The following is a 25,947-nucleotide window of genomic DNA, read 5'->3' on the forward strand; positions in this document are numbered from 1 at the left end:
AAGTTAATTAAAACGTGCGCTCCCTTTTTCCGAAGAGAAAAGCGATTTTTCGCCATTATTAATATATTAGCAGTCACGTGTAAGGACGCGCCGACATGTCTCGCGTAACTATGTTAAAGCTTCTCTTCGTGCATAATAAAGTTAAGGACACGTTTCAGTTCCATTCCGTTCGTTAGTTCAGGCGACTATGAACCTTAACGAGACGCGCGGACGTATCCTGTCGACAGGACACTTACAATTAACCGTATTTCCATGCGTGTCCTACCAACTAGGAACAGTTTAGCCAGAGTATACATTCTCTAGGATCAAATCCTGTTACTGGAAATCAATTCTCGACTCTTGTCCCTTCAAATTGTTTCCTCTCTCGTTGACAGCATGGAATTAATTAACTCGCTACATTCATCAATCTTTGACTATTAAGCTCGATGTATCATAATTTGTAAAAGAAAATTCGAAAGAATTTATCGAATTTTTTATCTATACTGAAAAATTAAATTATTTATAAAAATCTTGATTTATTTACTTTGAGACTCTTAAATTATTTATTTTATCTATTTATATTTATATAACATATTTAATTACGCGTTTTAATGGTTTCAATAATGAGATCATTAAAATCTCAGGAGACTTTTAGATTCTTTTAGCCTCAGGTTTTAATCCGCAGACACTCTTGATCTTAAAAAAATGTGGAATTAAAATATTGGATATATAAATCTGAGAAAAACTGACTTTCGCGGCGTCGAGATTACAAAATCTTTTTACCCCTCCGATCTTGTGTCCCTCGGGAACGAATGATACACCTTCTCTCGAAGTTGTCGTGCTATCCATGCTTAATCGGCCGATCTTTCCTAAAGTTTCACGGCGAACGAATAATTATACCTGATGAATATTCCATTTGATATCCGACTTCGTCCTTCGTCCTTCCCTTTGCGCTCATTAAAAACCGTCATCTTAAAATATATTTCCTTGCTAATGAATCCTTGGTTTCGCGAATTTTTTCACTCTTCAAATTTTCATAATCTCATTACCTCATCGCAATTTTAGAAAATATGTGAATTACAGAATTTTTTGCTCCTTTTAATTGCTCACCTCGTTCTTTTCGATCCTTGAATCTTTGACAATTTTTGTGATTATCCTTGAACTCTTTTTTTGTCAAAAAATATATCCTTTTAATTATATATAGCTTGGTTCTACAGAAACGATATGAAAAAAGAAAAGATCGGTATTTCTAATGTAGTAGTGTTGAATTCGTAGCATCAAATTATACTCAATTTGAGTCAATTTTAACTATTCCTGTAGTAGCCACTGCTCTTACTCAGTATATCGTCAATTTAACTAAAACAATATTAATTTAACTAAACCAATGGAGTTGAAATAATACTATGTTGTGTTAAAATGATAAATTTCGACACACTTGGTAGTTAAAAATCACAAAATGTTATTTAAATCAAGGTTTAAATTTTATTATTTAACAGTGAACTATTTAATACAGTGCAACAGAAGTTACATGCATCCTTGGTGCAGCAATAGCAGAAACAATGGCCGTAATTGACCGATACAGAATACGAATCCTTTCCTCCCCGAGGGGAAATTAAAGCGGCGAATCCCGTGAGTGCGTGTTATTTCTGCGCATCGATCCTCCGTTTCTCTGTTCATTTCTCCCGTGCACGCCTGCACCGTCTTTCCTCTGTGGGCCGCCGTCTATATTTGACCTCACTTCGGCTAAATTAAGTCGTCGTTTAACACAACCGCAAGTCGTGCCAAGAAATTGCGATTCGCGATTAAAGATGCTTTAATTCAGTGAAGTTTCTTCGATTGAGCTTTTATAAAATTTTTTTTATTGCATTTTATGAACTTAATTTAGTTTTTGTTAAATATGACTATTTATTGTTTTATTGTTTCTGATATTTAATATTATTGTTATATCGCCGACGATATGTAGCGAAATAAATAAAGCTTTTCTTATAGCAAATTAACGGAAATGACAAATGTAATAGGAATAATAATCATTATTTACAAAATTATAAATAGCAGATTTATGAGAGATTATTATTAATTATCAGCGAAGTTATTATTCGGCTTTTAAAATACGTCAATATTCATTCCATAAATTAAATTCAAAATTTTCAAGATATTTATATTAAATTTAGCATGCGTTTATTCAGATAGTATTTGATATCGCAGTGACAGTTCAGTTTGCAAGAATAAATTAATGAAAATTGACGGATGATTATTATCGAATGCTAGATAATGGAAAAATAATGCTTCTATCTTTCATTTGAAAAGCGTCTCTTCTGTTGGACTCCGATTTTGTTTTTGCAGTGTTTTAAGGAATCGCTTAACATCTTTTTCTCACAATCAATTTTCTCTCGGTGTTTGGACACGGAGGTCCCGATGCTACCCGTCGCCAGCTGCACTCGTCGTGTTGCGATGCAAGTATCAAGTAAGCATCACTGGTCGCTCGCCACCGGGTGATCCATTATGCATAAGCGCTCTCGTTTCGGCCAACAAAGAGCCTTGAGCTCCTCGGTAGCGACTCGTAAAAGCGAGCCACCTATCACGCGAGAAGACCGATGCGAGCCCGGGGTAATGTCGGGGGATAAATAGCGCGGTTTATGCGCCCTTACGCCAATTCCGCCTGCCCCCGCCTCTCCAAATCGCTCGAAAAAGCGGCTGCCGCTGCTACGAATAGCATATCGCTCATGCAGGTTTTTCTTTCCGGCTCGATTCTCTCCCCTTGACAGGTAACGTTTCACTCGGGACGTCCGCAGATTTTTAACCCCTTTTGTTTCGGATACGTCGGCGATAACTAGCGGCTTATTCGAATATTCGACCTTTTTTCAAATTACCCGAAATGAAAGCTCTCTTCTAGCTGGTGGATAAATATCCTCCCCCGGAATCCTGTTTCTACTGATTCCCTTTCGTAGGCAGGCGATATTTTATTCAGAATGTCGGTGGGAAATTTTTAACCCTTCCGTTATAGATTTTCCAGACCACGAACGTAATAACATTGGCGATAAAACAGCGCGGTTTTACACGCGCTTGTGACATTTTCACGCTACCCCCTTTCCGCCCCCGCCCAAAATCGCTCGGAAGAGGCGGGCGGGTATTTTATTCCGAATCCCGTAGGGGAAATGTTTTAACCTTTTTATTTTAGATTCCGTGTAAATATGGGCACAGCATTGTTGGCAATAAATAGCACCCTTATGTGAGCTTACGCGAATTCATCCACCCTCGCTCTAAATTACTCGAAATAGCTATGCTGGTCTATGAATAGCGTTCTCCAAGTTCTTTTTTATGTCGTTTTATCACGTTTATGGACAAATATAACATTTTGTTCAGAAAGTTATGGAATTTAACCCTTTGTTCTCCAAGGTTGTACAAATATAGGTGTAGGAATATCGATGATAAATGGGACCCTCACACATCCTTATGCGATTTCCCTTCAAACTCGCTTGGAATAAGCGGAACGGCATTTTATTCGGAAAGCCAAATTCTTTCGTTCTGGCTTCTCTAAAGTGTGGACACGGTAATATCGGCGGTAAATAGCGCTCTTACCCGGATTTCTCTCTCTCCCTTGAATTACTCGAAATAGTCTGTAAATAGCACTCTTTTATTCCCCAGGTTTTTATTGCCGACAATTATTTTGTTTTTTTTTTTCGGACAGTTAGCATTTTACTCGGAATGCAGGAAAATGTCTTACCATCCCATTTCAGATTTGCCGGATATGGATACTGTAATACCGATGATAAATGCGCGTCCTTATATACGCACCCTTGCGCTATTCACATCCCCGCATTTCCTTAAATTGGTCGGAATAGACTCGCAACACTTTATTCAGGACACTAGGAAATCGTTAGGATTCGTCGATTTCTTACTCGTAATATTTTGTAAATTATAATATTATTAGCAATTAATTTAAATTTCTAATGACAATTAAATATTATACATGCGAAATTTAAATGTGAAATATTTTATGTCGCTCAAGTTTTATGTCTTGCTTGTAAACCGCGAATTTACAGTCCCGGCTTCGAGCTGTCCCTTGACTAACTCCCGGGGACTCATCTTCTCGCGTATTTTATGTACGCTATATCTTGGTAAACTTACCTCGGACGAGTGTGAGGATCCCTAACGGCATAACCAGGATGGCGACCATAAGGTCTGTGATGGCCAGACTCATTAGGAAATAATTAGTAACATTTTGCAACCGCCGCTCCCAGGTGATCGCCAGGCACACCAGGATATTCCCCGCGGCTGTTCCCAGAACCAGGACGAGTGCCAGCAACGCCCACCAATTGTTGAGCTCTTCCGTGTCGTTCTGACTGCCGGCGGGATTCACGGTTGTCGTCTCCAGGTCGATCTCGCTGCCGTTCGTGAAACCGGCATCCCACGGGGTCAACGAGTAATCATAGGAATCCGTCAGGACGACCTGCATAGTCGTCGATCTCGTCATCGCTCGGTCGAGAACTTTCATCCACTGAGACGTGCACTTTCACGGCACGCGAGTGACGCGAGGACTCGGCATCTGAAAGCGCGCCATGCAGAATCGTCGTGGGATACCGAGTTTCTCAGAGGTTGAGACTTGTTGGAGTAACGACGGTTTATTTCAAGATTAATAGTCGGAGGAAATATATCGGAAGGTTTGAGGATTTATGAAACAAAGAGATTTACAAGGAATATATACCATCCGTTTAAATAACCTAATTAAGAGACGTCATGCGGCACTGTGAGACTCGTGAGAAAGGATCGAAGCTGACCAGGAACAAAATGAAATATTTTAGGAACCAAAAATTCGAGGAATGAAAGCTCGGGAAGGCAGGATATTGAAGGCGAAAAATTTAGAATGCTAGGAATTTACGAAATAGAAATTGGAGCAAAACAAAAGTTTAACGTTGAACGTCGCGTCGGTTGAGTCAAGAATGTAGCAAATTAAATATTGGTGGATCTTAAAAATCCGCAGATAAACTGCAAGTGTCTGAAAGTACCAAGACTCACGGTTTTAAAATCGTAAATATAAAAATTCGAGAATCTAAGGATCTAAACAGGAAAGTGCGAGAAAAATCCAGTAATCTGAAAATTCTAATAATTTAATAATTTAAAAATTTCATAGAGCTTTCATAGGCCGTACGTTTTGATCTTGAAATATTTTTCTCAAGAGCACGGATCGATTATTTTTCCTCAATGCAGGATGATAAAATTGTCAAATATTTCCTGGAAAAAGACCCTTCCTGAAGACGGAAGAGGCCATTCCGGCTGCGCCTTCGGCGAATTACAAGTATCGATACCGATTCAATTTCATCGATGCGACTGATCCAATATACCGAGTGATATATATCGATGGAAAGCAAGGATTACGTGTTCAACAGGTTACATCGACGAGCGGATCGCTTAAGCGAGCAATCGCGAATATTATCGCTATAGTAGTTATATATGAGCGTATTTTCGAATTTTCCTGCAATTAATCTGTCGCGATTTCAATCGAATCGATAATCTCGGAAAATCTCGGAGGCGTTTTATATGCCTTTGATTCATGGCCTGTGTAGATGTAGGACGTCAAATCGGGACGCTGGAAAAAAAGTTAATGGCCTTAAGATTAAAAAATTTGCGATAAATCGTAAAGTTCCAGCAGTTTCGAGAATTTAAGATATCAGAGTTTTAATCGGTGTTCTTTAGGTAGGTAATTAAAAACAAGAAAGTCGGTAATCTGAAGAACTATAAGCACGTAAAGCAAAACATTTTAAAGGATTTTTTTTTTAAATATAGAAATTTAAGAAAATAAATTAAATCAATAAAATAAGAAAGTTTAAAAAGCCTTAAGAACTTTATAATCTGTAATTTTTATGATTTACAAGAATTTAAATTAAGTAAATTTCAGTAGATTTAATAGAAATTCTTAATCAATTAAAACTTCCTGGAGAATCTTTCCAAAGATTCAAGAAAATGAATTAAACTGTTAAAATAGATTGAATCAACGAAAAGTGAATTTCAAGAATTCAACTAGGATTTTAAGATCTTGGAATCTTTAGTTGCAGAAATTTAAATAATGGAAATCGATTTGATTAAAAATTAAATAAGCAACCATTTTCAAAGATTTTTTTTTTATAAAAAGATAGATACTCAATAATTCAAAAAATTAAAATATTGAGAATTTTGAAATTTTAGAATTTCCACACAACTTTTTAATAATTTAGATAAAAAATGAGTTTAATAAAGAAACGCTAAAAATTTTATAGAAAATTTTTTGAAAACAAAAGAGGAAAAATTAATGAAACAAATTATTAGGATAAATTAAATAAGGAAAATAATTTTAATGGAATTTTAAGAAAATTAGGAAATGTAGCGGGAATTTTCGCAGTTTCAGGAATTTTGATCGTGCAAGTGGAGTTAATGGAAACTCGGGGAAGCTAAAATTCGTTGGATATTTCGTAAAACCGCAGAATCGGGACGCACATTGTTCGATGAACTTTCCTCCATAGCGAACGGACACTTTGGGGGTCCCGAAGGCCTTTCCGCGGTACGTGGTTTCAAACGCGCGCGTCTCCGATAAGAGGTCGGGGGTGGCGACGGGCGAGTGATTCGCGGGTCGACCTCGGAACCGAGCGCGAAGGGCGAACAACGCGATCCACGGGGGTTGCTTCGCCGTGGACTACTAGCCCACTGGCTTTCATTTCTCGCCACCGTCACCCCCACCGGCTGTCTCGCCGGTGCTTCTCAACCCCTGGCGAGAGTATTGCAACGCGCAAGCGTTGCCGCACGGCCTGCCCACATTGAGACACCTGTTCGTCCTTCGTCGTCGTCGCCTCTTGCATCAAATGCACGCGAGATGCAACGTCTTATTAATAAATCATTGATGACACCTTACCTTCTGCCTTTCCAATGAAAACCAATGATACCGGCGTATTTCTATGCGTATTCCTTTCAAATCTCTTACTAGTTATTTTCTGAAACTAATTTTGAAAATGCCGGTACACTGAAATGTTAAACAGTTCTCACGTTATGAGATGCGATATGTCATTAAAGCTATATTTTTTGGACTTTTATGTGAACATCTTTCCGCGAACCCCTTGGGAGCAGTAAATTCTAGTGGCAAACATCGAGACAGATGTCATCAAGATGCTTTTACCATGAAAGAGAGATTCGCTGGAAAATAAAATTGCGCGGTATACTTGTTCTTATAAATATTGTTAGAGTGGAAAAATGTATACAAGTAATAGATAAAAAAATATTTTACAAATGCCTAAAAAAATGCTTGTAAAAATTAATATACGGTGCGTCTCCGAATCAGTGATGCAAATAAGAAAAAAAGAAGGTTTCTAATAAAAAAGTAAATTTTTGTTCCACAAATTTTTATTCTATAAATTTTTATTCTATAAGTTATAAATTGCTCTTCTCTTGGTGACTGTAATAAAAAGGATATTTTATAAAATTTCAATTTTGTTTTGTTAATGAACTAAAATTACCTGATTTTATTCCGACTAGAGAAATGTTTCAAATTTATTTTATGAAGTAAAAAAATAATTGACAATTTTCAGATTTAGTTAAAATAATCTTGCTGAATTATAAAGAAGATTTTATTTATCGAAATCTACATTACCAAATATGCAAAAGCGGATTTAGTTGAAAGAATTCTGTTTAATTAAAAATTAAATTGCGTTTATGAGGAGAATAAATTTTTTTTATATGTTGTTTAACGTACGAAATTGGATTTAATTGCAATAAACGTTCATTAATTGCAGGAATTAAATAGTGTTTATTAAAATACGCGTTTGTCAAATGTATCAAATGACAGTTAATTGTAACAATTCTGCGTGGGTTTCTCATGTATTTCCAGCGAAAGCTAATCCTATTATCTCATTTTAATCATATATCCGTGGAATTTAAAGATGCAAAAGGAGTTGAATATTAAAAGGGAATTGCAAAAAATCTCTTTCGCACCCTCATATTTCGGACGATGCGTTTTGCATACTGATATCCATGTTTCTAAAATTAATACAGCTTTGTTCAAGTATAGAATTTACTTTGGCGCTTCATTTTCACGAATATTATTCTCTCCGATTTTCAACTCATAAATTCTGTCAGTTTAAATCCTGGCTATTTTCGCTTATTATTGTCAGAATAAATAAACAAATCGGTACATTATTCGTGTTTTCGAAATTAATCCGGCTTTTTAAAAGTTGAATTAAAATTGGAACTCTCTTTGCAATATTACGCTCTTCTAAATTCTTCTGCAGCTGTCGTTTTTAATATCTTTAAGATAAATAAAACCAATTGATAGATTATTCGTATTCTGAATCCCATTTCTTTTTAAATTGAATATCGATTTGTAACACATAGTGCACGAAGCGAAGGTGTCGTGAGAGAAGGATGCTAATCGCGATAAGCTCGTCGCGATAAATTGGACACGAATAAATGTTCCCGCGAAGAGCGAGTGAAACGAGAGTTCTGTGAGCATTAACAAAACGCAATATAGTTCTGAGAATTGCGATAAAGGAGCGATTTATTGCGCCCTTGGGCGATTTTTTTGCTCACGTGCGCACGTGCGATTAAAAGACTCGCGGAAGGACACTCCCAGGAAACGAAAATGCATGTTCGTGGATATCGCACGGGAGATCCAGAAGATGGGGATTATTTCCGGTATCGTTCCCGGTTTGATTTGTATCGCTCGAGATTTCGTTCGGTATATATCGTGTTTTCGTTACAACGTCGTCTGATAAATAAGTCCGTAAAGACGTTTCTCTTTCTCCCGCGCGACTCGGCAACGTCAGAAGCGCGACAAAATACACAGTTCCCCATTAATTTGACTCGATTTAATCTTATGTATCTATCAATGCACATCTTGGTAAATTTATTTAGCAACTAAACAAATTTTGATTTCAATTTCGTTAATCTTTATAAAGTTTTTTTTCCGTAATAATTCGATAAGGATTATTTCAATACAATCACGGTAAAAAAATCAAACAGGCACAGTAACAACTGTGTCGCAACCAACAACGTAGAATTACGTCTACTGTCAACCCTACGTCAACTGTCCTTCGCTGAATACTTTGATAGTAGACGTAGTTCTACGTTGTTGGTTGCGGCACAGTTGTTACTGTGCCCGTTTGATTTTTATTATATTGGCAATTTTTTCTAATTCTATTATGTTCTTCAATCTTATCTACCCCTATTTCATATATAATTTTTAAAAATTTGGTTGATTAGTTCTTGAGTTATATATAAGTAACAAAAATGAGCAAATTTCTAATTTGTACACTTTTTTTATTATATTGGCAATTTTTTTCTAATTCTATTATATTCTTCAGTCTTTTCTACCCTTATTTTATATATAATTTTTTAAAATTTGGTTGATTTGTTCTTGAGTTACATATGTTAAAATTTGCTAGGAATACGTACATGCATAGAAGTCTAATAAAGCTGGGTCTAATCAAACAAATCTTAAAGTATTATATATGAAATAGGGGTAGAAAAGACTGAAGAATATAATGGAATTAGAAAAGTTGCCAATAATTGATATTAAATTGCCAAAATTGAAAGTGGTTGAGACCTGAGCATAATTATTTGCTTATAATTGTTTGTCTTCCTCATTTAGGAAGCTTTTTGAGACTTTTGAAACTTTCAAGAGGAAATGGGACTATATAAGCTATCTAATGACGTATTAATCATTACTCTACGATTATTAGTTTCGAAGATATAAACGTTCAAAGTGTGACACGTTTTCGTTGCATCTGTACTCCCAATGTTACCCCCTACTTACTGTCGACAAAGACGTAGTTCTACGTCAAAACATTTTGTATTTGAGTGAATTTCTATCTATGTAGAAATTTTTGTGTGAAATGTTTAACATACGCTGCTGTTAATGTAACATATTGTACTTGTGCTATTTACATATACAAACCTCAACCTGGTTATTAAATGTATCACTTTCGCTGGACAACTTCTTGAGCCAGATTTAAGCTCGTCTTAATCCACTTATTGCTAGGAATATTCTGGATTTCCTAACTAAATACGCGATTTTGTAAGACCGATTTTCATCGCAAACTAATTACCGAATTTTGAGTTTTTGCATACTAATTGAACAAATATAATTTAATTAGATTTATTATATTTTTAAAAATGTTCAGTTATTGAGAGTTACAAATTACCGGATGTGTTGTCACGCAGTTGTCAAATTTCGTTCGGTTTTACGAATTTTTCAGATTATATTAATTTTCAATATGATATAAAAATGTAAAGAATTTCGTTATGTTACACAATATTCTGTCGCGTCACGCGTGTTTTTTTTTACTTATTTTTTATTAAGGAAGAATTTGATATTTTTGAAATAACGATTTTATTCCATTTTACGTTTTATCATTCTACGGCATGCTACTTTTGTGGATTTTTCTTAGGAGAGGTTGTTATGCATTCTGCGATAAGTTAATAGCGGCGCACGGCTACGCGCCTTCAGCTGCTGCCGCCTTTTATTGGCCTTAAATGTTCACGGCGCTTCTTGCGCCGAAAATTTCATTTCGCGCTCGAATAAATTCCCCAGTGATGGATTAACGCCATTACGCGCGGAGATTTATGTTGCTGGGATTTTTCCTCCTTTTTTTACGCCGATTTCTTATCTCGTCCGGGCTTCGCCCTGGAATTGCGCGGATCAAAGCTCCGAAAGATTTGGTGGCTTGATTCCAAGAATTAAGAATCGTAGAAATCGAAAATAGAAGAACGTAAATTAATCGAAAATAAACTTGCGAGTGAAAAAGGAAATTTAATTAGAGTAATAAAATTGAAAATTTTAAAATAGAAATCTAATTAAAACTGACATTAGAAATAAAAATATATATTTGAATACGTTCGTTTATTTGAAAATTAAGATGAAAGTTTAAGATAATAAGATCCAAGATACAAATATAAAAACTATAAATTTAATATAGATAATTAAAATAAGAATTTTGATCAATAATAAATTTAAGTTAAAAATTAAAATATATTGGATTTTCCTTGTCGCATTCGAATTTTCCGAACTTGTTTGCACGCCAACGCGGTTCTGCTGAATGACGCGCTTGGGCGTCGTAAATAATCGACGAATTATAGATATTCGTCGCATCCTCCGTGACTTTCCGCGCATTCGTTGTGCAGCAAGCGTACAGAGACGCGCGTGCGAATAAGCGTGCAAACACGCGTGCACGCACACGTGTGCGGCCGTACATTCCCGAGCCGCTGCGCCGCGCGAGCGAGACGACGACGGGTTAAGATCGATCGGCGAGCCAAGTCACGTCAGCGCACTTCATTTCCGCGGCCGCAATAAAGCGCGCGCGAAGGAGAAATCCTATTTATCCTTCGTCACGATATTCGAACTCGGTTGAATTTAATAAGCGCTGATTGCGAACGGCGAATGCCGTTAAAAGTGTTCGCGCGCCTGCCCGTCAAATTCAACTTGGCGCCTGCATTATGTCCAATTAACTCCTCGAGCGGAAATGAATCCTCGCTGCACATTACATTCGAATATTAACAATTACACGCGAGCCCATAATCGGGGATTCGGGACTCGGAGGACGCGGCGGACCAGAGAATTACGAGAATTTCGTAACTTTGTTAATTATAATATATTCAATTATATATTGAAATTGACTAAAAAAAAATATATATATATTATATTTATAATATACATTAATCAAAATATGTTAAATATTTAGTATGATATTTATGACACGAGATGTGAAAGGCTGATTTTATATGTATTTAAAAAATAATATCGACTTTTTTTCGTACCGAGTTTCATTTAAAAGAGACCAATTCTGGAAATTTAAGAAGTTAATTAATGCCTTTATCTCTGTTTATGTTATTACATGTAAACGTACACATTTTAGAAGGTTTCATATAATAAAAAGGTGAAAAAACTATGATACCTTTGAAAACCATAATACCTTTTTCACATCCAGTGTAGCATTACTAGATTAAATTTCAAAATTGATGCTTTCGAAAATAAAGTCTCATGTACCAAAGGTTATTCTGCTTTTTCACGTTATAATACTTTTGCACAAAAGATCGTTCTTCGATATTATAAAATGACGATCATCGTTAAATAGTTGTATTAATTTGTTTTATTAATTGATACTGCGTTACATTAATTATGTTGATTTAAATGTATATTGATTATCTATAACAATTTGGTAATTAAGTCAAGATAATTGACACGTCTTATATAATTCTTCGTATATCCGTATTGTCGAGTAGAACTTTAAATCTCTTCTTGATACTTTTTAGCCATTAAAATCCAGTGGATAACTTTGGAACGCGGCGCAGTATTATTTTAATTTCCCAGTCATATTCAAATTACCTTTTTGCCTTGTCCTGTTAAAGGTTACAGGGCGGAAGTCCCGCTGCGACGTTTGCGACGGACGCGGCAAAGGATGAGGGAAATGGACTAAAAGGTAATCGGGATGATGGGGTCATTCTCAGATTGATCGATCATTCTGCGGGCTCTGCGTGACATAAAACGCGCTCGGCGTTCAAAATGAAGCCATTGTTCCACGGGAGAACGCCCAGCGCAAATTCGACCGTCGACTCGCTGATCCCTTATGGCCTTTTTTCGGTTTTTTCGCGAGAGAATTCCTAATAAATGAAGCTCGGGTCTTTGAAATCCGTCCGTTTTAATTAAAGAATTCTATTCGTTTTAATCCTTCGGCAAATTGCTTTTAGAATCTGAAATATAGTTTTTATTGACTTTTTAAAATTATTCACTTAAGAAATTAAGAGTGAAAATTTTAAAAAGATTCGAAGAAGGGAGTTTTGGATCTCTCACAGAATAGGAGAAATTCTAATGCAATAGAATTGAGAACATAAAAATTTGAATTAGGAAACAGAAATTAAAACTCTAAAGTCTATTAATTCGAGAAAATCGTGTGTTTAATACAAGTCAGAAATTCAAAGTCAAAGATACACGCTTGAGAAAATTAGATATTGCAAAATATCGGTTTCTTGAATTTCTCAGAGCTTATATTTCTGGCAAATTGTAAATTTTTAACCTAAAGCGATTAATTTATGTTAAAGTTTTCAACAGTTTTTATTATCTCAAATTTATTTGACATTTTATATATTAAGATGTCGCTAATAGTGAATTTTGTTGGCGCTGACTTAAATGGCACACTTGATTTTTAATTTTCCATCACAGCAGCGGCCAGTCGGAAAAGCTTCTCACTTTTCCCTCGCTTTGTTATGCATTGCTGGAAATGGAGAGCTTCGGGTTAACGAGCTTCCGTGCGTTACCTATCACTTTTATCCCATGCGATTTCGCGGCTCGGTTAATCCAGGAGATATACAGGGTGTGCCAGAGTCAATGAGTTACTTTTAATCTACGGATTTTTTTTCGTGAACTTAGGCCGGTATTCATAATCAGATCTTATTTCAAGACCGTCTTAAGTAATATCTTAAGATGCTAATACGGCTCTGTGATTGGTTAATGACATCTTAAGATGGTCTTAAATATAAGAACCGACTATGAATACCGGCCTTAGAGTCAGTTTTTTGTTAATAAAAATACCGCAGTCTTTTCGAGAATTGAACATCGAGAGTGTAAGTAGATGAATAAGCTGGTTTCGTCCTTTGCTTAATTTAATATTTTTTTTATATAAGAAATTGAAAAGGCGTGTAACGTTTAATGTTGGAAATTAAACACTTGTAGTAAATGATTGAAATTTGACTTCGAATTGACTTCGAAAGAACTCGGATGTATAAAAGTGGGTTGGTAAGTTTTGAGACACACCTTGTATGTTTCGGAAATAAATCTATATCTTTTTCACGCAAGCCGCGTAATTAGCGTGCCATCAGTTTTAAATCCGAAACAATACATCTATCTCTGAAAGAGTGGTATTATTGAAGATTACACTTTCTTTCTCCGTGGCAAGCATACCGACAAACGCGAAATGGGTGTTGCACATGTATATTTGACGAAATACGTCGTTCATTACAATGCGCTTTTGTCTATGTGAAATTACGTAGATATGCATCGCGTGTCTTCTTTTGAAGGATTTTCAAAAATGGACGTTTTATCTGTCCCGTCATCGCGCCGCAACGTCGCTCGATCATTTTGACGAGCGTGTCATCTCGCAGCATCCTCGCGGCGATCCCAGAAATCGCAAATTGCAAACTGCGACATTGACGCTGTAATGGAGGTACCGTGTTCACCGTTATACCGTCTCCTCTAGAAAGCGTTAAACTTACTTATGTGCATTACGCGTGGAACCGTCGTCGCGCGGAACTCCGATGAATTTCGCGGCAGACGCGAAACGTTTCCTCGCGTAGACGAGAGAACTCGAGAGATGCGCAACGAGATGTACAACGTTTGCATAAGCATACAGACGACGAATTCTTAAATGCATCTCCTCGCGTCGGAGTATACCGGAGCAAAATTAAATTTTTATACTTCTCCATTTATATATCAAGTAATATATTATATTTCCTCTTTAGATTTTAATCAGGATATAAATTTAGATATAAATTCAAACAGTTATATCTCTTCGATATCCAACAAGATTATTTTGTTAAACTCGGATTTTAAAACCTAAAAGATATTTGTAATTAATTATCGAAAAGTTTCTCTCTCTCTCTCTCTCTCTCTCTCTCTCTCTCTCTCTCTCTCTCTCTCTCTCTCTCTCTCTCTCTCTCTCTCTCTCTCTCTCTCTCTCTCTCTCTCTCTCTCTCTCTCTCTCTCTCTCTCTCTCTCTCTCTCTCTCTCTCTCTCTCTCTCTCTCTCTCTCTCTCTCTCGAGCATTACCTTCTTAATTTTCTAAGCTGAAACAAGTTATATATATTATTAATTACAACATAGAAATTAAATCTCTTGTTAAATTATATTATTTAATGTCAAATATATCAGAATAATTTTGGCGTTTTTGGTTTGCAATTCGTAGAAAGAGCTCGACGTCAATCATACTCACCGACTCTCACATTTTTATCGAAACTCATAAGATTCGCATTAGCGCGATGATATTCTCAAATACATTTAGGTCGTTCCGGCTTTCATGTAGAGCTGTTTGTCCTGCGCGCAAAGGCCGGGGTGCTTTTACCCTAATTACATGAGCCTAATGAAGGAATAAAATCAGCGGTGAGAGCGAAAGAGAGCTCGAAAGGCAACATTCAACGAACGAATTTCCAAACGGATTAAATCTGAATTTCTCTATAGTCTTTTGCATCCCTGATAAATTATATGTCGCGACCTTTCCCGAATCGGATTCCGAAATAAAGATTCCCATTATTACTTGTCGGGGTTATCTTTGGGCTATCTTTTAAAAATACTGACGGACGCAAAATCACGTTTCCGATATACCGGAAATAAAATACGAAATCAAGTTCCATTGTATCGAACATTCTATGAAGCTCTCTGTTTGTCGCGTTTCTATTTTACAGAGATATCAAATTATAAATCCCAAAAACAAGCACATTGATAAAGTTATGTTTTTTTAAATTAAAAATTGAAGTTTTATTGTGTATTTAATTTTGTCTTATTCTACTTAAATTTTGCTTATTGTATCGCATCGTATTTTTTTATTCTTTAGTTTATTCCGATTTACTTATAATTTTTTAAAAATATTATTTAGTTTATCTATTGCTTATTAATATTATTTTCCAAAAACTTATTTATTTTGTATTCAACAGAAAATGCTTTTATTACTTTTCTTTTACATTCTATCAAATGTAGTTACAACTTTCCCGCAAACTGGTTGTTACAAAATCAAAGGTAGCGCAAACTTTGCCTCGCAAAATCGTATATCCGTATCCGCGGCGAATAATCTAACTATGTTGTCGAATCGACAAATGAAAATTCTTTCGAACTCAATTGCACGTCCTATTCGAGGATCGCAGATTAGAATAATCGTTCGTCTTATTTTTGCATGCCAACTGGGTCGAACAGCTGCCGTCACCTCGAACTCGCCAGGTGTGTTTTCGCGACAAGCGGAATACTAACATTACTCATGCAACTCTTTTTAATACGTGGATTTTAAATATGTATATATCGAAATAATTTATATTTTATACTCATTTTGACGTTTACATAATTAAATCTTCAATAATTAAAATTAAATAACATTAATAACGTTAATCTCATAATATTACTTTAATAATCTCTTTTGTTACATTTGATTTTATGTAAATATATATGTTAAAATATTCTTATATAATAACATTCTTAGTTTAAATATTATTGCAATTAGGATTTAAATTAAACTTTATTAAAATCTGAAATTTAAATTAAAATAATGAGAAACTTAGGATTTTCTAATGTAATATTATTTTTTCAATTCTTTAAAATATATGTCTATTTAGTTTTTATTAAGAAGAGCTCTATTTTTCTACATATTGAGATGTGCTTTTTATAGCACTTTAAAATTCGAGACATTTTTCAGATTTATGTTCTGAAGTTCTGAGAATAGAAATTTGATTAATATATATGTCGATGCCAATACCGATCGAATATTATTTTTCCAGTTGACTGAAAGTTTTTAAGCAATTATATTAAACGTGGCAAATAAGGGTTGATAGAGAATTCTCTCCATTCTTTATCGACAGCTAGCTTTTATCGCCAATAAATATCTTACATACGAATTGGATAGAATAAGAGGCGCGATACAATTCTGTTTACTGTCGTCATCTCGCGGAATCTCAAAATGTCAAACTATCGTACGTTTGTGTTTATTATACTAGGGTTTATTCTGCAAATGTGTAAATCAAACACTTGCTTTAGGATTTTCCTGCTGAGGGTAAATGCGAGAGAAGATTGTTCTCATGTTGATAAAATTAAACTAATAATAAATTTCATCTGGATAACTATATACAAATAATTGATATATCAATCGAGTGTTGATTACTTTAATCGTCAAAAGATTGATGAAATAAAGGGGTTGAATTATCGAAGTTGAATTATCAATGGACGACCTGTCTCTGAGAAACTTTATTAGATGGCAGCTCCAATACTGTATGTACGTCACGTTGAGATTATGTTTTGACTGTGCAATACTTGTTTTCCGTTTGCCATACTGAGAAACGCATTTACTCATACAGCACAAAATATTTTCAAAAAATATTTCTACATATTTCTATAAAAATATTGCAAGAAACATTTTAAAATGGTTTTAAGAATATTTTAAAATAGTTTAAAAACCTTTTGTGGTAACATTTTTAAGAATATTTTAAGAATTTTTAAAAAATATTTTTAAAAATGTTCTTTTTTATCACCCAGACAATATTTTCTTAAATATTTGAAATGTATTTTTGAAATATTAATTCAAATCTATATATTTATTGTTTTATAATCTCGTTCCAAAATATTTAAAAAATATTTTTAATTTATTATTGGTTCTGTAATCTTTTTTCAAATATTTTTGAAATATTATGAAATATTCTTAATTAAGAAAGATGCATGGTAGCGCATTTTTCCGTGCTAGTTTGCAACGACGCCGCTAGGCGGCGCATAATAATAAGTCTAACTCGTAAATAAATTTCAGTTGGGGGCTAATATATAAATACTAGCTGGTTACCCGGGCTTCGCCCCGGAGGACATATGTAATAAGACACGCAAATAGTCTCTCTCTCTCTCTCTCTCTCTCTCTCTCTCTCTCTCTCTCTCTCTCTCTCTCTCTCTCTCTCTCTCTCTCTCTCGATTATTTCCTGAAAAATTGGAAAAATTAAAAAAACCGGTTTCCAAAAAGATCGGTAACGAAAAATTATACACTTTATAGCATTTTCCGGAAAATTCTACCCCTGTTTGATCTATAATTCTTTGAGATTCGGTCAATTATTTCCCGAAAAATTAGAAGAATTAGAAAAACCGGTTTCCAGAAAATCGGTAACAAAAAACTATACACATAGTGGCACTCCCCGTAAAATTCTAGCCCTATTTCATATACTTTTGGTAAAAATTCGGTTCAGGGGTTTGGGCTGAGCATTAATGAGTCAGTCAGTCAGTCAGGACATTTGTCTTCTATATAAAAAAACCGGTTTCCAGAAAATCAGTAACGAAAAACTATACACATAGTGGCACTCCCCGGAAAATTCTACCCCTATTTCATATACTTTTGGTAAAAATTCGGTTCAGGGGTTTGGGCTGGGCGTTGATGAGTGAGTCAGTTGATGAGTCAGTCAGGACATCTTCCTTTATATATATAGATAAGCAGGCCTCCGGCGAAGCAAAATTATGACATTCGCAAGACATTATAATTTTTGCTAGCATATACAACGCAAGGCTCACCCAACACTGCTGCGATGATATAGATATACAAAATAATATATTTTCCAAAGTAAGATGTAAAGATGGATATTTTTCAAATATTAAAAACATTTTTTTAAGTGTGATTGCTTGCAATAATTATTGCTGATTGGGAATTTATTTTTTGAAGCAATATTTTTAAAAGATTTGTTGAGGATACAATTTCCGTTATATGTTCGGGATCAAATCATCTATGTATATTCACGGTTATGTTCACGGTTCAATCACCTTAGAGCGCCCGAAGCGCTATCGTATCTACTATATCTAGTTACTTTTATACTTTTTGTCTACGGTCGCTTCTTCTTCGCGCCTTTACAGCACACACGTCACTTTTGTCTCACAACGTTCAAGCAATAAATATATCCTGCTGTGTGTATTCCGTGTGTTCTTCAATACGCTCTGCTAACAAGATTTTACAAATATTATTGAATATATTTATTTGCAATCTTTTAAAAATATTTTTAAAAATATTTTTCTGACATAATCTGGCGGACATAAAAACATTCTAAAAATATTTTTGTGAATTATTTTAATCTTCCTAAAAAAATTTTTAAAATATTTTTAAAATATTTTGTGTTGTATGGGTAGTTGGAATAACCAAATTTTAGTTGACACAACAAAAGTTATTTGTTTCTATATGAGCAAAGTTAGAAGAACAAAATAATTTTGTTGCAAGAATATGTAGGTATGTAGAACTAAATATTTTGTTTAAAAAACAAAAGATCCAATTCGGCTACAACCAAATACGGGGATTATTTGTTTGAACGAACAAAGCAAATTTGTATTTGCAAAAAACTCCAGGCCAGGAAAATAGATAAAGCAAATTTAAAATTTTGTAAAAAATTTTATTTGTAAAAATTAGTACAAAAAATGAAAGTTTTGTGTTTGCAAAATTTAGTACATCAGAGGCGGGGAAGATGTTTAACCAGTTGTGAAAAACGAACGTTTATCTTTTCAGCGTCGGCGTCGGTTGACTCTTTAATTTTAAAAGAATCAATATGGGATTTATAATGTTTTCCATAATTTGTAAAGAATAGTATATTGTGTACCAAGAGGAGAAAGCTGCGTTTTTCAGACGAATGTGAACCCATACAGCACACATGTCCAAAAGCGGGACATTAGATGTCTAAAAGATGTCTTATACGGAAATGTTCAATTTTTAAATGCCTGTAGAATATGTGCGTTTAGTGTTTCATTCATACAGTTTGTACGCGCGTATCGTTAAATAGAAAGAAAAAAAAAGAGCGATACGGGGTTCAAAAGCGAAACTTTTGGTGGGGTCCAGGAACGAAGCCCCGGTGGGATCCAGGGGCAAAGCCCCTGGTGGAGGGTGTGAGAAGCGAAGCCCCCACTTATCACAAAATTAAAATTTGAATGACAATAAAATTGAAAAAAAAATAATTTTAATTTTTGCACTAAATCTGATTGACAATTTGGGATTTTATTTAGGGATATTATGTAAATAGGTACATTTAGTTATCTTATTATTCAGTGATATATTATTAAGAAAAAAACAGTTCCAAATCGATAGTCTTAACACAAATAATTTTTGAAATAGTAATTATTTTTTTATTTATTAAAATTAATATAATTACAATGAAAGTCTTATTAGTTAATGAATTTAATATTTACATTACAATTTTCAAATTAGAAGATTGGATTATTTCCTCGATTTTTTTATTTTAAATGTTGATTTAGATTTATCTTCAATCATGATGCAGTCGGAGCTTTTTGATGTTGATGCATTAACATTTATTCCAAGTTTTGATTGTTTTATTGGCGGTTCTTCGGACTCAGGATTTTGTTTTGCAATAGTTTCATGTAAATTTATTGATGATGTGATGAGATTTGCAATATTCCTTTTATTGTTTATCAACTTTTTAATATATTCTGTAAATAAATTGTAAATTTTTATTCGTTATAAATAAAATAGGACAATATTAATTTTAGTAACTATAATATTTGATATTACTTTCCGCCACACTGGTTGATTTCCAACCACTATGACGCTTGATGGTCGTTATACCTGCACCAGTATCAGCCAATAATGTCGCCGACGTCCTTCGGAAGCTATGACTGGTATACAATTCGGGTTCTAATAAATTCAAGTAACTTGCAATTTCTTTTGGCATTCTAGCGATTTTGTTTTTTCCTATAACTTGAGTCGTGCATTTTCCTTTTTGAAAATTCAAAAAGAATCGATTTGTAGTGACATATTGTGGTCGCAGAGCCTCATATTTTTTAACAATTTCAGCGAATTTCCCCTCAATTGTGTACGATCGCAAAATCTTCGTTTTTGTATCTGGAATTTTTATGAGTAACAAAGAACCATGATGTTCAATATTTTCTACGTTAAGTTTTGTAAGTTCGTTTCCTCGGCAGGCTCCAGCAATGCCAACAATTAAAGCAACCTGTAAAAAAATAGTAAATATATTTTGTTATATTATTGTTATATTGTTATATATATTATTTTTCTATATTTTATAAATTTATATATTTTACTTAACCTTTGTTGCTAGATACTGATCATCTGGCGCTTCATTTAGAAATTTTTGAATTTCATTTGAAGTAAAAACTTTTGATTTTTTGCTCTTAAAGCCATTAGATTTTCTCTTGAGAAAAGCGGTCAATTTAGAATAACTATGAATATTGACGTTTTGTTTAGCGATTAGGGTACTTTTCAGCATGGAATACTGACTCCACAGAGTCGACGGTTTTGTCTTCTTCGATAGCTCACTGATATAAGCCAGAAGCACATTTTCTGAGAATGAATTTATGTTTTTCTCTTTTCTCCAGTTCATGAAGGTTAGGTACGTGGTTTCATACCGGCTTTTTGATTTTGTCGGTAACAGGTTCTGTTCGACATTTTTCGCTGCTTCAGCGATTTTTTCAGGTATGCCAAATACATCGTCACTTTCGCTATCACTCGAAACCATTTCTTGCTACACTTTTTTACTCGCGAATGTTTTGCGTTTTGTTTATCCACCAGTTCCACGACAGCTTATAGCGAACTCGATTGAATGCACTCAGTGCGCACTAGTGCACATTAAAGCCGTCGTACACAAATTAACGTAAAGTGTATTAGTCTGTTCGTTTTCGCTGCACTTCTGAACTAGTGCAATAAGTTAGAATGAAAGAAAACGGAGTTAGATCGTATTTGCCTGCTACTTTACTTTCTGCCCACTGTACGGGGCTAACGGGGCAGAAAGTATCAATTTTCTCCCCTAGGGGAGGAAAGTAAGGGACTGTGCACAATGAAAGGAATAGGGAACAGGGAACAGATTAATATTAACATATGCATTGTGCACACGGCATACAAAATATAGAATAAAATTTCGTTACTGTTCCTTAGCGCTATTCCTCTGTTCGTCTATTCTGTGTTAATAAATTACATACGTTAATGAATTTTATATATTAATATTGAACTGTTTCCTATTCCCTGTTCCCTGTCCCCTATTCCTTTCATTGTGCGCAGCTCCTAAAGGCCCCCGCACAATGAAAAATATAAGGAACAAGGAACAGATATTAGCGATTAGGGGCCGATTTCACAGTCTCCGATTAACTTGATCCTCCGATTAAACTCACTCTACATCTCTTTCTAACTGTCCCCCTTAGAAAGAGACGAAGAGTGAGTTTAATCGGAGGATCAAGTTAATCAAAGACTGTGAAATCGGCCCTTAAAATAAGAAATCAAGAATAAAGCTGGTGTAAAGCTGGATGCACAATACAAAGGTATAGGCAACAGGAACAAGGAATAACACAGGCAATAGATTTTCAACCTATCGGAAGCCGTATATAAATGCTACAGTACTGATACACGGCTTCCGATAGGTTGAAAATCTATTGCCTGTGTTATTCTCTGTTCCTGTTACCTGTAAGTACCTTTGTATTGTGCATATCCAGCTTAACATTAATACACGGCTTCGGATAGATTAAAAATCTATTGCCTGTGTTATTCTCTGTTTCTGTTACCTGTATTTTTCATCGTGCATTCAACTTTTTATTCTTGATTCTTCAATCGCTATTATCTGTTCCTAGTTCCTTATATTTTTTATTGTGCGGAAGCCTTAAGTCCTGGCGTGCAATTGGCCACTTTTGCCCCGCTCTACAGGCATGGAAAGTCGAACATTTCCATAAAAGGTGTTGTGAAAAATATCGTGTGCACCACGGGTCGAAAACTCTTTCAGACTTGTGTGATGCAGCCCGAGCCGAAGGCGAGGGCGGCAAACTTCATACTCGTCTGAAAAACGCAGCTTTCTCCCTTTGGTGCACATTGTGCACTGCACAATATAGGGTAACTCCAGTATTTACGCCGCGCGGGGATTTAGGACCTTGGCACATAGAAAAACTTAAACACAGTAAGACGTAAGCAGTAAGGAAATCAACGGTACTGATTCGCTACCACTTATGTTATGTCTTAAGTTCTTGACTGTGATTGGCTGATTTGCTTACTGCTTTAGTTTTACTGTTTAAGTTTTTCTATGTGCCACGGCCTTTACGCCGCGCGCCGCAGAACTCAGAAAAAATAGAAGGAATAAAGCTATTTGCTCGCAATCACACTGTCATGTGCCTTTATGCCATATTATAGTATTGTGTTGTAATATTAGTTCTTTACTGTTAATATTATCGTGAGTTGAATCGATTTCTCAATGTAGTAAGGGTGCGTTCGGGGAGCTCGCTACCACGCTACCAACGCTAACGCTATTAACTCCGTTCATGGAGCCATGATAGCGCTAGCGAATGCGAGCTCCATGAACAGCAGTAGCGTACTAGCGTAGCGTTTCGTAGACCCCTGCGCCGCCAAATTTGAAAAGCTGAGTTAATAGATGCTGCTGTATCAATTACTTCTTTAATATTTTTAGGGCAGAAGTTGAGGGTAGTATGTGTGTAAATGAGTACGATTCATTCGTAGTAAAACAACTTAAAGAAACTATTTTATGAAACTCATGTTTGCAAAGCACTTCTGGACTCTTCAAAGTGTTAGAGGTGTTGCTGAATATCTCGCAGACAAGCAGCAATCTCCTGAGGAATTTTTAGTATATATGATCCACAAAATCGTTCCCCTGAATATTAGAAATGAGCAGGTTAGATTATTTTTATATTTTATTTATTAACATTAAGCGACGTTTTAGATTAGATCATATTTTAACAAATATTTTTATTCTAGTAAAACTTATTGTCCAGTTGAGTGACATTGTTTTTATATAAAATGAGAAATATAATTAAATATATTTTTTAATAATATATCCATATTCGGTTCTATTTGATTATATGCTATATAAAATTAATTTATACTTTTAATACAATAAAAAAAATTAGTGTATATGAATTTTGTCCATTAAGCTATATATAACTTTTATTACAGTTTTTATAAACTATATATCTAAGCAATACCTAGTCTAGGTAATTTTTACAGTATCTAGATTTACAAAATCTAGGCTTAATATTGTAATTAAGCCTAGTATGAGTCTTACATAGTTTATATTTGCAACAGCTTCTATATTAATCACCAAATATAAGATTATTATTTTTATGATATATATATAAGTTAGATTCTCATGTTTAGTTTTACTCTTTCATAATAGCTAGGCATCTAATAAAGAAGCAGATTATCTTAATAAGTCGTGTGAGCTTCTTGGAGTTAAAAAATTACGTTTGGAGTTGCCTGCACAAGCATTATCCTCCTGAAGATCCTATTCTTGTCGAAGTTAAAAAGTATTTACATATGTCAGAATCTATTATCGAAGATCCTCTACAATGGTAGAATAAAATGAAGTTGTCACTGCCGAATTTGTACAAATTGGTATGCTGCATTTATGCCATACCGATTACAAGTTCAGCATCTGAACGCGCGTTTTCTTCTGCAGGTTTGCTTATCACAGCAAAACGTTCTTCGTTAAAACCATCAAAATCTAATAAAATATTATTTATTTACGATAATTTCAATTTAATAAAAGATATGTATTTAAAGTCAGTAAAATAAGTTTAACATTAAGTATAAGTTATATTATTCATATTATTTATACAACTTAATATAGGGGGAAGTGGGGATCATTGATACGATTTTTTTCAAGGGTTAAATAAATAACTTTGCAGATAGATTAAGATAAATGTAATAGGTTAAATTTAAAGGCTTGTCCTTCTACTTACGTGTTTTGATTGCCTTTTTGCTGTAGGTTAATAATAAGAAATGTTATAACATTTTTTGGAAAAAATGAAATTTGTATCAATGTGCCTCATATACGGGGTACAATGATACGGGCATGGGGCACTGATTCTCAGTGATCTATATTAATATTATTCATAAATAAATTGGATTATTATTAAAACAAGCTATGTTTATTGTATATAGAGATATAGAGATATTTATTTATACGGAATTAACAATTTTACGGCATCTTCATATCAATATAGACCCTATCGGTCTTTTTTTGGTACGTTCTTACCATTTTCGTTTAAAATAAAATGAAAATATCTTACTTAATACCAGGGAGTAAGGGCTCAGACACAATGAGAAAAATAAGGAATAAGATAAAGGAATAAGGAATAAGGCATGTTGCATCTCACTTTAATGTACGTGTACTAAAGTGAGATGCGACATTCCATTATTCCTTATTCCTTTATCTTATTCCTTATTTTTGTCAATGTGACTGAGCCTTAAGATATAAGGAGACCGATCTCCGTACTATGAAAGTGGTCAATTTTTGGGCGAAAGTTGGTGGCGCTGGTGTTCCAAAATAACATTAGGAAACTCGCTATAATCTTACAAATTGTAGCGAGTTCCAAATTACTGTTTCCAAACCACGTGCCTACTTTGACACTTTTAGAAAAATTACATGACTTGGAGACACGTTTCTTTTTTGAAGACGTTGCTGTGGAATATCTTCTTTGACATCGAACAACAATGTGTTTTTATTAATAGTTAATTCCACACCACAATTCCCACAATTAATTTTTGATGGCAACACACCGTGTTGAATTAGAAAATCTATTAAGTTTTCTTTATTCGCCATTAACTGAATGAATTCAAAGAACAGCATTTTATTTAAATAATTTTTATTACGATTCTTATAGGCACGCAGTGCATACGACATATATCAGACGTAATATTGGCGCGCTTCACTTGTTTAAAATTTCGCGATCGTGTCGCTACATTTTGTCGGTATGACAGAGATTTCATGACTTGTCAAGTCGTCAAATATGTACTTTTCATATACCAACTATTCTCTGCTTTAATTAATTATATCTGCTACAGATATTAAGCGTCAAAGTTAACGAAACAGAAATAATTTGTTAAAGCAGAGAATATTTGGTATATAAAAAGTACTTTTTATATACCAACTATTCTCTGCTTTAACAAATTATTTCTGTTACAGATATTAAGCGTCGAAGTTAACGAAACAGAAATAATTTGTTAAAGCAGAGAATAGTTGGTATATAAATATGTACTTTTCATATATACCAACTATTCTCTGCTTTAACAAATTACTTCTGTTTCGTTAACTTCGACGCTTAATATCTGTAGTAGAAATAATTTGTTAAAGCAGAGAATAGTTGGTATATGAAAAGTACATATTTATATGTACTTATTCATTGTACATATTTATATGTTCTATGAATAGTTGGTATATAAATATGTACTTTTCATATACCAACTATTCTCTGCTTTAACAAATTATTTCCGTTTTGTTAACTTCGAC

General features: G+C 34.5%; 2 protein-coding genes across 7 annotated transcripts in view; both read right to left on the bottom strand.

Annotated features, from left to right (window-relative positions):
* The window catches only part of 5-ht2b (5-hydroxytryptamine receptor 2B), a 58,274-nt gene extending 51,636 nt beyond the window's left edge, over positions 1–6,638 (bottom strand). The window contains exons 1-2 of one of the 5 annotated variants that reach the window (XM_071713204.1): positions 6,451–6,638; positions 4,108–4,525 (exon numbers count right to left, since the gene is read on the bottom strand). In XM_071713204.1, the coding sequence (XP_071569305.1) occupies positions 4,108–4,474 (367 nt within the window). In that variant the 5' untranslated portion in view covers positions 4,475–4,525; positions 6,451–6,638. Of the gene's footprint in view, positions 1–4,107; positions 5,960–6,450 lie in introns of those variants that run through there. The other 4 variants (XM_071713206.1, XM_071713205.1, XM_071713207.1 and 1 more) reach the window with 4 other exon arrangements.
* Positions 6,639–19,790: 13,152 nt separating this feature from the next.
* Positions 19,791–21,287, bottom strand: LOC139776503 (uncharacterized). 2 transcript variants are annotated; one of them, XM_071713194.1, is made up of 3 exons: positions 20,755–21,287; positions 20,220–20,658; positions 19,791–20,137 (listed from the first exon to the last, which is right to left on the bottom strand). In XM_071713194.1, the coding sequence occupies exons 1-3, from the start codon at positions 21,181–21,183 to the stop codon at positions 19,908–19,910; spliced, it is 1,098 nt and encodes a 365-aa protein (XP_071569295.1). In that variant the 5' UTR covers positions 21,184–21,287; the 3' UTR covers positions 19,791–19,907. The 2 variants fall into 2 exon arrangements, with proteins under 2 accessions (XP_071569295.1, XP_071569296.1); XM_071713195.1 differs by having other exon boundaries at positions 20,274–20,658; positions 20,755–21,285.
* Between the last annotated feature and the right edge of the window lie 4,660 nt (positions 21,288–25,947).

Source organism: Temnothorax nylanderi, unplaced genomic scaffold, assembly GCF_030848795.1.
Source record: "Temnothorax nylanderi isolate EJ_2023f unplaced genomic scaffold, tnyl_v1.0 TNYL_tig0121_pilon, whole genome shotgun sequence".
Classification (NCBI taxonomy): domain Eukaryota; kingdom Metazoa; phylum Arthropoda; class Insecta; order Hymenoptera; family Formicidae; genus Temnothorax; species Temnothorax nylanderi.

Bases quoted from the DNA above. Each gene is read 5' to 3' on its own strand.
- LOC139776503 (XM_071713194.1), bottom strand. From the start codon at position 21,183: ATGGTTTCGAGTGATAGCGAAAGTGACGATGTATTTGGCATACCTGAA. The intron at 20,659-20,754 runs GTTAAGTAAAAT...ATTTTTTTACAG, and splicing joins ATCAGTATCTAGCAACAAAG to GTTGCTTTAATTGTTGGCAT. The intron at 20,138-20,219 runs GTAATATCAAAT...ATTTATTTACAG, and splicing joins ATCAACCAGTGTGGCGGAAA to AATATATTAAAAAGTTGATA.